Genomic DNA, 14646 nt, shown 5'->3' on the forward strand with positions numbered 1-14646 from the left:
AGACGATCACAGCAGCAGCTTCAACTGAAACGTTGGTGTTTGTCTCAGAAGTGGCCTCTACGATCATCTCTACCCCCATTACACTCCACGAAAACACTGTTCACCCTTCAGCGCCTTTCCTGCTGTTGAGAAAATCAATGTGTTGGTCGTAATTATTTAACTGTTGATAAAGCCTTCAGCTCCTGATAGAGCCCAAGCACCTATTCAACACACTGGGGCTGACAGTGGGAAAGACAGAGATGCTTTGGCTGGCAGAAAAGCGTGAGAAGTGATCGGCTGACTGCCATCGGTCCACTGGACAAGCCGGAGGGATAGAGGAGACAAGTGACTGCTCCCGGGTCAACTCATGTCTCTCCTCCTCTTTATTGACACTTAGCTTTACAAAGAGCCCCCCTGCGCTCCCCAGACAGTGACAAATTGCGATGGTTTGGCTGTGTTGAGAGTGATCGGACACTAACTTAAAGCAGTGGGGAGTGGAACAGCGTAGGTAAATGTGATTTTGATTTCCGTTAACAGGCTTCATTTATTGTTCATTTACCATACAGAGACACTACGTTTAACGAGTTTTAGAGGACTGATACACTGGATTTAATGTTTTGATATCATGGAGCCCAGGTGGCCTCGAAACGTGTGTTCTTGTGTGTGTGGCCTTGGGTTTACCAGCACATTTACCTGATAACTGATTCTGTTTTATGATTCATAAAAAAAAAAAATTGGTATGAAATTGTATTATGAAAACAGCTGCCACAACTGTACTAACACAAAATGAATTCCAAATGCATAAACAATTTTTTTTTACATGCATAATTATTGTATTTAGCATTTTCTTGATTTTCTTTCCCATTACATTTTAAGTTGCAATAATATCTAATATATTTTATAACCGACATGGCAAAGCAATCTTTTTTTTTTCTTCATTGGTCAAAATAGCTCAATAGCAATCCATGCAATTGGGGATTTCTTGTGAGGGCGAAAGACTTCCCAAAGCAGATTTCACAACAGACGATCATGTGTTGATCATGTGAATTTTTTGCATTGACCAACACAGTAATGCAAGAACGCTCCTTAATCATTAACGTACATACTAACATGGAATGTTTTAGCAACCTTGTAGGAACGCTTTGGTGACATACGTTTAAAAAGGGTTGCAGAATGAGCAGTGGTCTGAGACTGAGAGAGGAGTTCCCATAATTCCAGTAGTTTTCATAAAGCTCCATGGGATTCTCATGTTTCATTTAATTAACCTCTACTGGCTTCTCAATAGCAACTGGCAAAGTGTTTTTCTCATCCCTGCACTTGTAGGAACACAGACCCCCTGCCACCCCTCACCCACAGGATACTATTAATCGGAGCCATCTTTGATCTCTAGGCTTAGTTCTCTTAGTCTCTTAGTCTCTCTGGGCCTGGCACACAGCATGGGTGGAGTGAGCTGCTAGAACGGGGCAGTGCCTGGGGCGATACACTCCCCTCAGGTGAGAGTTTTATTATGGATGATGTTTCCGCCAAATTATTTACACCAACACTCCAGATTCCCCCCAAACTGCAACCAAAAACCTCCGCTATGCAAAACCCGATCAACATAAACACAGCAAGGCTGAGAGGTCTTGAGTTTCATGTTTTCAGCACTGGTCTTTGGTCTGGGTAAGATTCGAGGATCCTTCTCAACGTGCGGTTGGGGAGCTGGACATTAAGGCTAGTAGTTTCGGGTAGCTCAGGGACGCAGCAAATGGAATGGACAGGATGAAAGCGTCTTACGCCCTTTACACATCATATTCTCTTTTTCTCGGAACCATCGGATGGAACAATCGCGACTGATACGAAGATGCAGAAGTGGACGGGCGGCATTAATATTCCATGTTCTTATGGGGCCACACAGACGGCCAGTCCTGTTTTTTGAACTTTGTCTTTCATGGTGGAGACCTGCAGCTTTTGTGAATTGGTTGTAAGAGCTGCCTTGACCTGTGAGCCATGGAACCTCTAAACATTGCAATGTTAAGCTAGCATGCTAACAGAAGAGAAGCACTGAAGGTTACTGAGAGCTAAAAGCAAAACTGGATGCACTTGGCACGCAGAACTCCAGGAGCAAATGACCTCCTGATTTTCTTAGCTCCAACAGGGGGAAAATGCAACCTTGGTTTTATTTCCAAGTAGGAGGTATAGCTAGAATTTGTGTATCTTAAATAGCACTTCAATGCGGTATACTAATGATTATCTTCTTTTTAATAATGCATTCATTTTTACTTTGACTTTTATTATTATTTATTTGATTTAAAAAAATGTATGCACCAAAAAATGTTTATTTTGTCATAATTCAAACATGGCAATTCAAGATTGATTAGTGTGCATATTTTATGCAAATTTTAGGATACTGCTGGATGGAAAATACCAAGATTCACATAAAATATCCAAACTGCAAATAAAAAAATGGTGAGTACGTTTTTGACTGTTAATTTGGCTGGAAACATATTTTCCTTTGACTAATTCACTCAGGAAATAAGAAATGGCAGGTTAAAAAAGGATGAATGTCTTTTGAATTGAATCTTGGAAATGTGCAAATTCCCCAAAACTGGAATTGTTTTTTACTGCACTCTATAAAACAGATTCTGGCATAACCAGTAAAGGAGAGATGGTGGCATTCATAATGATGGTCTTATCGTACAGGGGGAAGTGAATGCAGTCTTGTGGCTTATCTCAAGGTCCCTCAAGAACCTTGGGAGCAAGCAAGTGAGATTTGGATAATGCACACAGGCTGTAGCCCGCTTCTCTCCACCCCTCCACCCCTCTCTCTGTACTCACCCAAGCTGAACAGCACTAGGAACTTGAGGCAGACAAACTCCCTCTGGTCCAGCTGGAGGGATCGTAGTTTGCTCACCAGCTCCTGCGCGTGACTCAGGAGGTTGTTGAGTGTGGCACCGGCTTGGGAGGCAATTAGGGCGTAATCCACCTGAAGAGAAAGGGCCAGAGTGTTCACACACAAACAATAACGGTATTACCACAAGCAACATGCCAAATCTCCTTAGGTTTGAAACATCTCCGGTATAGAGAGGTACCACTATAAGTGGAATTTCAAAAATAATGTGAAGATCGAAAGAAAGTCTGTTTTCTTTACACTCTTCCATTAGTTGAGCCAATCTGAACTAATTATTGCAGTGTTGGGAACTTTTCAATTCATTTTTTGCAAACAGAAATTATATCAATGTTAAAAAGTTTATTCCAAGAAGATGTGCTCATTTTTTTTAGAGCCGGGACTCACAGTGCATTTTTTATAACAAAAAGAGTTGTTGGGAATGCTCTAGGAAAAGTTTAGGTCTTGTTCATTGAAAATTCTAGATCTTGAATCAGAGTGCTTTAAGTTTAAAAGTTCAATCAGTAAGCATGTAACCAGTTCTGTCAGCTCTGCTTTTCTTACGCCTCTCTCCCTTTCTCTCCTTCCCAGGCTCCTCTCTGCACAGCAGGGACAGTGCGCTGGGCCGAGGTCTGAATGATAATCAGCATCAAACCGAACGGGGAAGAACTGCACGTTTCACCATCCCTGGTGCCCAGACCCTCGGACCCCTGCGCCCCACGCCAGATGAGGGCAGTGGGGGTTGGAGAGGCACGAGTGAGAGGGGGCCCCTGGAGGTCCCCCAGGCTACCGGGCCGAACCCTGCGCGGGACCCCCGTGGCCCTCTCCTCCCCTTTCAGGTGCACTTAATATCTGCAGCAGCAGCAAATTTGTCTTGGAGGCAAGTCCTTAGCTGCCACTCACTGTAAGCAAGCCATATTAAATTTTTATATTTATTGACAATTCATTACCATAATTGACTGCGCCAGGGTTTCTGGAAGAAGCTAGACTACGGTCCTCCTAAGCGTAAGGAGAGCTCCCTCAGAGCCGGATTTGCAATTAAAAACACGGGCGGATTGGAATTTATTTATTGTGTAAATATGAGGAGTGGAATTTTTTAAAGTCCTGGCTGGAGAATGAATCATTTCTCACCAGCTGTATTCGTGGATCTCTTCCGAGGCCCGTATGAAGCTGCTGAAGTTTAGTCAATTAACAGGGATTGGACCAACTGACCCTGTACCCCAAGCATTAGTAACCAGTCAAAGCATACGATGCATATTTATATCAATACAAGTATTTAAAAATATACAGTACACTACTGTATTGGATTCTTGTGAAGGCCCGGGACCTTCAGTGTGAGATAGATACAGCAAAAGAAGGGGTGGAGGGAGAGATGTAGGTCTGTGACATATTGGAAAGCCGCCCATGTAGTGTCATGTGTCACAGCACTTCAGCACTGATCCCTATCACCTATCATGTGTTCCCGGGGAATCGAACCCCCAACCTTGCGCTTGATAACGCAATGCTCTACCATTTGAGCTACATGAAAACTAGAATTAAAACTATGCATGCACTAAACACCAGTTCAAAGTCGTATTACACTGGATTACTGAATCACAAGATTGCTTTAACAACTGGCAGAGCATTTGTTTGTTATGCATAAGCCCGTGTTCATGCGCGCGAGTGTGCTGTGTGGCTGTGCTGTCAGTAGTCTGCTCTGGAATAATAGGACGTAATGAACTGTTTGAGTCTTTGCCTTCTCTCTCCCCAAAGGCTTTTTTCAGCACCAGCTGTTCATTAGGCAAAATATGCAAACAAGGTCTGGCCCTCCTCCACCCCGCCCCCAACCCTCCTCCAGACAGCGCTAATCAAACACAGAGGCACGCCACGCAGGGCTCTCGCAATCCAGATAAATCAAAGAGAGCGAGCGCTGTGAGCTCTCACAGATCTCCCGATGTGATATCTAACAAACGTTCATGATTCTAGTGCTCATAGATTGCTCTCCCACGGCCAAGAAAAGTCACCATTATATATTTCTTGAACTATGCTCTTATCCTTAGATGACCTCTCCGTATCGCTGTCACATTTATCATATCATTTATCGCCCGTAATTCACTTCTGTTTCCATACACGTCCTTCTGATAAGCTGTGAACTCTTTGGAAAAAGTTCTGCCGTTCACGAGTGGCTGTGTTTGAGCTGTCACTACAGTTGGAGATCACTTTGTTGAGCAGGAGCGGGAGGAGAGAAAACAGAGAATTAAAAATTAAACTCGAGCCTCACTGACAGGCAGACAGAAGCATATTTATTTATAAGCGGTTTAAACATCTTCTGGAAGTGTGTGTGTGCATGTGCTGGAGCCGAAGACAGAATTAAAGGTCCTCGTGTGCAGAAAACTTCAGCTGAGCCTGAGGCGTCCATCCAGCGATGTTCCTCAGAGACGACTGAGGTAAATCATACATATCTTCTGCTTTCCCTCCCTGTCCGTCTCTCGGTGTCTCTCATCCCTTCTTCACCGCGATGACTCGTGCATGCTTAACCAACCATTTTATTTATTCGTTCACCACGCACTTGATAAGAAGTGTACAATTGATTATTCTGGCCACATTAGTTTATACCTAAGCGTAATCTATTTTTAATGGAGTGGCCGGGGCAGTCGATAGCACTTTAAAGGATGTTGATCCACTCTGGCAAAAAGGCCTGATGAGATCTACGGGGAGGAATGGAGGAGAGTGAAGCGGACGCTCACCTGTTGCCCCGTGACCAGGAGGATGGAGCCCTCTTTGGCGTGCATCACCTGCCGGAAAACGTGGTCCAGGATGAGGAGTTCACTCCAACAGTTCTGGAGAAGCTTCATTTGGTCGTCAACCTGAGAAGAGACCAACAAATGCTGGTAAATTACAACTTTGTCCAAGTAGTTGGTCATGGTTGAAATCCTTTGAAGTTTTGAATTTAACCATGATTAACTGTATAATCTTTGAGTGATTTCCTTTTTTTGGGTATATTATCTGAGGGGGGGGAAATCCTGAAAGAATGGCCCTTTTCAGCATATTTCATTAAGCTCTACTGTTTTTTCTAACTCTACCTCAATGATCATGTCATATACAGTACACCAGCAGTCAAAAGTGTTTGAAAGACATGAACACTCAAATATTGATTTGGTTTCTTAAGCTACAAATCAACATTTTAGAATGATTTCTGAAGGATCATGTGACACCGAAGACTGGTGCTGAAAATTCAGCTTTGATCACAAGAATAAATTAAAACATGAAAATATATTAAAATAGAAAAAGAGGTTTTTTTAAATATCACAACATAGCACAATACCACTGTTTTTACTGTATTTTAATCAAATAAATACAGCCTTAAGCCCCATTCACACCAAGAATGATAACTGTAAAGATAACTAAAGATAAAGATATCAGCGTCCACACCAGCGAACGATATCGTCTGTTCATTCACATGCGTCTGCCGCTTTAAATTCTTGAGCTCATTATAGCAGGATGGTTTCCGATTGGCTGTCAATGTTTGTGTCGTTCATCAGCTGGAAAAAAATCATTCTAAAAGTGCTTCCAACGACATCGTTTCTCTGTGCCTTTATCGTTATAGCTGTAGTGTGGACTCTGCTATTGAGAACGATTTTTAGAACTATATCTTTATTGTTATCTTTATAGTTATTGTGCTTGGTGTGAACGGGCCTTTAGTGAGCATAAGAGACTTCCTTCAAAAATATTCCAAAATTATTTCCACATTTTTACCAGTACTGTAGACACAACTTATCATGATTAATCGATCTCAGATGGATAATATCAAGATCTGTTGTACATTTTTTGTTTCTCATTTAATATGCCAAATATGCGATATTATGGAGTTTACAAATGTTGTTTCTTTTTGGTTTTTCACTCACAAAAGTTGTTGTTCAGTCATTTGAGTGTTATTTCAACCTTCGACACTCGTGTCTCTGCATTAGTATGTCATTTGGATCAGCCGGTAGGAAATCAATATTGGTCGTTCTCGTGTGAACTTCACCAAATGTCACAGTTTTTCAGCCGCTGTTAATTAATCTGTTTGTCAAGAGATACAGCTTCATTTAAGCTTTGTGATTAAGTAGCGTGTTTAGCGTAGCGCAGTTAGGAGCACGTACAATGAGGCGCTCTGGCACAGGAGTTGAACGGCTCCAACAACACATTCATTGTCACCCTCCTGGGTTCTCATGGCTCCCTTGGTCAATTATTAAACACAAGAGGTGGAACGAGATCTTTCAATCTGATGTCGGCAAGAATGAGGAAAAATAGTGAAAATGAGTCCCCGTCCGACTATTCTTCAAACTGCTACATGTTTCTTTGCGGACAGCTGAAGAGCTACACATGAAACGGTTTTGATTCTTAATACACCCGTGAGAACAGTGTTATGACAATACAGAAATGTCCTGAAAATGAATGATTATGAAGACTTGTGAAAACAGCGAGTTGTGAAAATAATACTTGTGGTTTCTCAAGGCAAAGATAACGTGGATGAAATGCCTCTTACTGCCTTGAGCGGCTCCATGGATATCTGGTTCGGATTGTTTTGTCTGCTTGTGATTCTTGTTTGTGCTGCTCTCATAGTCATAACAAATGCTACAAAACCAATTGAAGGAATGGATTTCCAAATCCGGCGAAGCAAAGGCCTCAGAAAACCAATTAAATCTCTTCTTGTTTGATATCATTGGATCAACTATTTTACTGTACTATCAATACTGTATGACCTGATTTCTAACATAATATCTTCAGGTTTGAAATACTAGGACCGGGTTTTAAGCCCAAGAAGCAAATATATGCATTTGGCATTGTTAACACATCTCATGTTTCAATTCATGCAAGCCAGACACACCAATACTACAAAGAAATCTGTCATTTGGTCATTTTTTGACATGCATTCTCATCAAAGGCCTTGTCCCAACATGAGCCTCTGATGCCTGGCGCTTTTGGGTCATCAAACAGGGACAAGGGTGCCATGAGTCAAAACAGGGGAAGACACATCAGACCTGCACTGCTGCCAGAAACACGTCTGATGGGCAGAGAAGGCATCTCTGACCTTTTAAAGTGTGTCTGACACTGCTGTTTCCATCTCCGCTCACTTGTGCACTGTCAAGGCTGTGTGTAACTCGGCTCTGATGTTCACTTACAGTACCACATCCTTTAACACTGGAGGTAGTTACTTTATAGTGTGAAACACAGTTGTATCAAATGTGATCAGCATTTGCGTTTGTGTAAATCGTTGATAAAAATTGTTTTAATATTTTTATTTAAATAAGTAATTTTCTTAAATGTAATGTTGAATTGAATGCAAACATTTTGGAATGTTTTTTACTCGTATACCTAAAAAAGGTGTTTTTTATTGGGTAATTTAAGAAAATATATAATTTACACAGAGTGTGTTATTTACAAAATTGACACTCAAATACAAAAAGTACAAAAGTGATCATTTATTGGACCTCATTAGTCAAACATCAGCAGAATGAATTGTGTCAAACTACTTTTGCAATTTTAAAATCCTATTAACACTATTTGCTTCCATAAATTTAGCAATTTACAGGGGAAAAAAACTGTTATTACTAACTATTTCAACATATGTTTAAGGGACCTTGTTCAAGAAATCAGCAGAATCCATTGAAATTGTTCACAAAACTACTTTTACTATTTTTAAGAAATATTGAAACCATTCTTTAATTGAATTTTGTCAGTTTATGAAATAATTATTTTACAAACAATTTGCAAAGAAAATAACAATTGTTTAGAAATATAATATCTGTCAATTACATTACAAGAAAAAATTGACAACTGGGTATATAATTTAAAAAATGTTGGACTTATTTTGATAATTCTGGGTTTAGACCGTTTTCAGCAACACTGGCAAAACAAGCAGTATTTTAATGTTTAAGCCTGTCATACAGTTGATGTGATTAGTATTTTTCTTTCCAGCATGGATCACAGGAATAAACTCAGGCAGACTCACAGATTGTAAATTCTGCTGTATAATCATGACAAGCTAAAAATAAGATGGCAATCATGTGTTAATGTTTATCTAAATGAGCTGGTGGTGTAAGATGCTGGAAAAATACCTGGAGATCAGCCAAATAAAAACACGCTTATTGATTTCGTCCTACAGACATTGAGCTAGGAATCTGAGCGTTTGTTTGACTGAATAAGAAGCAATTAAACATCTAATCTCTTGACCTACACTGAAATCTCACAATACACCAACTCTTCTTGCATCCCTCAGATATATAAGGTGTGCAACAGCTAAAACTCCGATGTTTGCATTTATTCACGTGCTGTGCTTCCAAATTGTCAAAATCAGAGCTTTTACTTCTCTCCTATGATAAAAAATGCATATCCTCCAAGAAACCAATTTAATTCCTTTACAGGCATTGCTAGATCAATGTACAGATCAATTGCTGAGCCCCATCCTGCTCCTAAAGAACACCCTAAGACCCTCAACAGCACATTGAACAGCACTGAGGAAGCTGCCATGCACCACGTACAACATACACTGATTATTTGCAAAGAATTCCTTTGCAAATAATTTTTTTTTTTCATTTTTAATTTAAATGCTGTGCAAATATGTCTCGTTGCATATCCAAAAGTAATATTTATTCATCACCGCCTGAAAGGGTTGACCCGTGATTATAGAAAAGACTCCAAATTGCCAAATCTGTGTGCCACAAGCATTGTTAAGGTGCGATTAACGAGCGAACGCAGCTGGAACTGCTTTTAATAAGTATTTTTTTGTTGTTTTTGAAGTGCCCTAATGAACAGATTAACAGAATCTCCTTGAGTGCGCATTAATGAACAGAATGAGATGAATGATTTATTCTCAACTAAAGGCAGGCTGTGAGTGTGCGGTCCACGGTCGCATTTGCATAAATACAAGGAAGAGAGAGAGAAAAAAAATCCCATCTGAAATGTTTTGACCTCTTGGATGTAGATCAGCGTTGCTGGTCGGCAAAACTACAGGTGAGGTTTGAAGTGCACTTCAATGGCGTGAGCTTTGAGTTGTCTTCTGTGGACATCTGTTCATACGCTGCTATGCGCACTTCCTTTCTGCCGGGCTGAAAAATAGTATTTGATGTTAGATGTTTCCCTTCTGTTTTTACAGCAGTTTATATAAGAAAAAATGGATCATTACATGAAGAGGGAGGATGCTTACTAGTCCAAGCCAAAAGAGTCATTTTTCATGAGTGTGTATGACTGCGTTTTTCTTCTGTTTATTTTCTGTTTAACTTTAGAGAGTCGAATCGCTAAAGCTGGTAACATTTACCATTGCTCAGAAAAAAATGTCATGTCAGAAATCCAGTCAATCTAATAAGAGTACGGAGTTTCATACCAGGGTAAAAAGAGTTAGCTTGTTAGCTTGTGCGAAAGCTGCTTTGTCCGCTTCGTTGATCTCTTTATCAACACTAATAGTCTTTGGAAACCTATAAATGTACAGTTACACTTATGGGAGATAATCTAGGTGTCCCTGAATCCCCATAGGAAGTGCTAACAATTTGTGCTGAGGTGTCACATTCTGGTTTCCTCTTTAAACCGTCCCGTGGGAGCTGGTTTGACGTGCTTTGGATGCTCGAGACTGAAGGGCCTGGTTTATTTGGCCTCGCTTTTCACTGATCTTGTGGAAATCTCCCAGCTTGTTTGTGATGGCAGGGCCTCTGTTTGTTCACTCGCTCTCTTGCTGCCAGGGGGTCTGATAAGCATGCTGGGACTTTGAGCAGGTGGCCACCAGCCGCTTGTGGCCGCATTGCTTCATACATGTGCTCCTCTGACACTCTCTCTCTCTGGACTTATTTTACAGTCCACAAATTGGATAGAGCCTAGTGAAAGAGCGTTTTAATGCGTACTAAATGTACACTAATGTGTACTAATGATCTATAATTCCACATAATCAAAGAATAGCGACACTTGAGGGCTGTGAAGTTCCAGAAATTTCCTAATAAACATCATGATTTTTGTGTTTCTCGTATGTTGAGGTGGAGGGAACTATTTTTAGTGGATCACTATTTGTTTTCAATGTGTTTCCCTCAAGAAAATCTACTGTATGACTTTAAAAAAAAAGTAATATAGAGCAGTAGCCATATGGACCACATTTATGGCGAATGCTTTCATTGTGGAAAATCGCCACAGCTAAGATTCTTCGAAATATCTCATTTCGTGTTCAACAGAAGCAAAAATCACAAGGGCTTGGAAGGACATGAGGACATCAGTTCATAGCGACATTATTAAAATGTGTCTAAAATGTTTCGATACTGTGTGTTGCGTGTGGTGTGTTACAGCGGACTAAGAAAGGCTGGACGCAGAAACCGACTCTCAGCAATGCAAACTATCCGTTCTGTAATCTTGTCCCAGTGATGTCGTGTCCATGGGACACATAGATTATGGAGGCTTTCACTGTGAGCCTGACAGCAATGTAAATTGAGATGTCACAAAATATCTTTGGGAAAACATTTGCATTCCTTGTAGTAGCTAAATCTGTAAAGAGCTCGTGGTATTCTTTCTCCGAGTGTCTCTGTGAGGGGGGATTAAACAGATGCCCATAATTCATGTGTTAGTGCGCAGGTTTGGGACTTGTCCAAGGCCAGCGAGTGGACACCGAGCTGGCTGATGCTGGGGCTGCAGGAGGGGTGTCTGATCGATCGAGACGGGGAATAGAGATTGATCACTTCCCACGGTGACTGCATTAACACGCTCAAGAGTGTGACTCTTGACCTGTGAAACACCCAGAGTTTGATCGGAGTCATCCCACAATAAAAACAACACACGTCGGCATTCAGCAGAGTTTAGTGGGACATGTCAAACCTCTCGGAGATGAATGAGACTATAAATGCTGCTTCTAATTAGTGCTCAACACATATGGCTTTTTTAATTGCTGAACACATGCTTTAATATATATATATATATATATATATATATATATATATATATATATATATATATATATATATATATATATATTTATGTATATATGTATATATATATTAGTTAATATATATATATTATAAAAATATATATTATATAAAGTTAATATGTACAACATTTTAAAATTATTTTGAACATATTTACAAATCTTTAAATAAATTACAAATGTATATATAAATATTAACTCGTTTTATAAGTTGTAATACTATTTTTAAATCATTTTACAAATATTTTTTACTTTATTATTTATTTACTAATTCTAGCAGCCATCATATATCAGTCTATAACTACCTCGAATTATAATAGAAGATGGCAGAAGTTGACAATTTTATGTTCCAAATCAGACGGACGCACTGAAAGAGATCAGGTGTATAGCTTTCAATGGCTCTATTATTGCTGGGATTTAAAAAAATAAAGAGGAAAAAAGACAAAATCTGCACCTGCTGTGCCGTGTTATGGTGCCAGAAGTCATATTCTACTTCAAGGACACTTACTGCGTATCTTTTGAGACTGAAACTGAAACAGGTTCTTATATCATCAATATAAAGCTCTATTGCCACCGCTAGAAAATTATAGTAATTAACAAAGCACTGCAAAGTGCATATACTGTATATGTCCTTATGTATTTTCCTGAAGGTTTTTCTGTTACTTTTAGATGCTATGATTAAAGACTAATTAATTTAATTCATTCATGAAGAGTAAAGTGGCAGCCTTTCATTAATGAAGTGATATTCAATAAAACCACAACCTTTTTTTCCCTCAGCATGCTTTGCAAAACTATAATAAGTCTCTTGAGCAACAGCACAATCCAGAGAGTATGGAAGGATGAAATTAGGTTATGAGAACATAAAACAAAACTTATCCAAGCCTTAGGCCATTTATCAAGTCCATCAGAGCAGCCGTTTCAAACAATTCACGTTAAAAAGTGTACTTCTTTTTTTCCATTTTATCGGAAGGCTTACAGCTAAGAAGCTATCAACTAATTATCAAAAGCACAGCAGCCCTGATCAATTATTCAGCTGAACATTAGACTCCTAATACACATGCAGTCATGGGAGGGAAGGCTCTCTGAAGTACCACACACCACGCTACTTTACCCCAACCCCCCTTCCAACGACTCAGTGAGAAAATAATGCTCTCCAAATCCACGCCACGTCGAGCCCAAATCGATCGAGTTTCTCCATCTGCACGCCGCACACACACATTCACCCGCGGTGTCTCGCGTTTAGAATGATCGCTGTGTTTTTATTTGATTTTATTTCCCCCCGTGCCGTATTTTCCCCATAATTCCTCGATTTATGGGTGTCTTTATTGGCGACGGCTGTCAATATTTATGGCTTTTGTGTGACACGCTGACAGACAACAGGAAATGACTCTTGATTGGCTCTGTTGGGAAATGGCTCCAGGTAGACCAGGGCTCCTGTATTATTTAGCTGGGAGATGCAGTCGCCTACCAGAGTAGCTTTACGCGTCTGTCTGTTCTCGTCTGTAAGAGTACTAACGCAACGCATTAGTAACGGCATCATCTGTTTTATTGAGAACAAAAAGAACAGCTGATCTCTCAATGTAGATTTACGTTCAGGCATTTTATGCTTTTATTTAGGATTTTATTTTTAAGTTAGTGTTGTTCAAATTTTATTTATATATATATATACCAAATTCATCCTATTAGTCTGGTGAATGTATGTAAAGGAATTCAAAAGTTGAATATATATACAGTATATATATATATATATATATATATATATATATATATATATATATATAAATATATATATATACTGTATATATATTCAACTTTTGAATTCCTTTACATACATTCACCAGACTAATAGGATGAATTTGGTAATATTAGCGTATAATATATCAAAATAGCAAATAATAGTTTTAGAGGTCATTTTATTGTTTCAAAATTATTTTTTATTTATCTGCAAGTATAATATGGATTACTAACAAATAAAATTGAACTGAATTTATACTATATGAAAGTAGTAAATAAATGCATTGTTTTTGAATTTTTAAATATAATTATATTTGTAATTTAATGTTAATAGCATTATACATACACACACATAATATTCATAATATAATTTTTGAAACTAAATGCAGTATATATTGCCATAATATAATAATGTAAGAAAAATAATGTATTTGTGCAAATATGTGTGTGTTTTTATTTTATATATTCAAACAATAGACAATATATTATTATTTTTATAATTTCACTATAATACTAATTTACTATAATTATACTAAAATAATTTATTTTGTAATTGTTACATTATTATTTTGATTTAATATATATATATATATATATATATATATATATATATATATATATATATATATATATATATATATATATATATATAAATTACATTTCATCAATACCATAGTATATAAATTATTTTTTATTTTAATAATTATTATGACTTGATTTTGAGCCAAAACCTTTGTAATGAGTGACACACTTTGGTTAAGCCTAACAAAGAGTAAACTGGATAACACTAGATGGGTCTCGTGCCAAAGTTCTATTTTAAATAAAGTTTATATTTTAAATAAAGTGTCAGACACGTGCCACTGTAGACCACCCTCCTTCACTGAGCCTTACAAACAGGAACAGACAGAACTCAAAGGCCTGCATACACGGTCTGAGATCAACATTACTGCCTTAACTATTACGTCCATATAGTGCCATTTTTGGCCTTGCACCATTGTAATGTAATGCACTCTAGTTTTAAAACCGCTGTCAACATGTCAGTTACTTAAGAGTTGGCCTGGTGCGAATTTGAAATATTTTCCTCTCCCGTAGTTCAGAAATGGTGAAAGCTTTTTTTCATCTTCGTCAGGGGGTCAGGATAAAGAAAGAA

At 38.6% G+C, this 14646-nt stretch overlaps 1 protein-coding gene across 2 annotated transcripts in view; it reads right to left on the reverse strand.

The window, feature by feature from the left end:
• Positions 1-14646, reverse strand: part of nr5a2 (nuclear receptor subfamily 5, group A, member 2) — a 47842-nt gene that overhangs the window by 12466 nt on the left and 20730 nt on the right. For both annotated transcript variants that reach the window (XM_052539386.1, XM_052539385.1), the window contains exons 5-6: positions 5572-5691; positions 2797-2944 (exon numbers count right to left, since the gene is read on the reverse strand). In XM_052539386.1, the coding sequence (XP_052395346.1) occupies positions 2797-2944; positions 5572-5691 (268 nt within the window). The remainder of the gene's footprint in view (positions 1-2796; positions 2945-5571; positions 5692-14646) is intronic.

This window comes from Carassius gibelio, chromosome A22 (genome assembly GCF_023724105.1).
Source record: "Carassius gibelio isolate Cgi1373 ecotype wild population from Czech Republic chromosome A22, carGib1.2-hapl.c, whole genome shotgun sequence".
NCBI classification, from domain to species: domain Eukaryota; kingdom Metazoa; phylum Chordata; class Actinopteri; order Cypriniformes; family Cyprinidae; genus Carassius; species Carassius gibelio.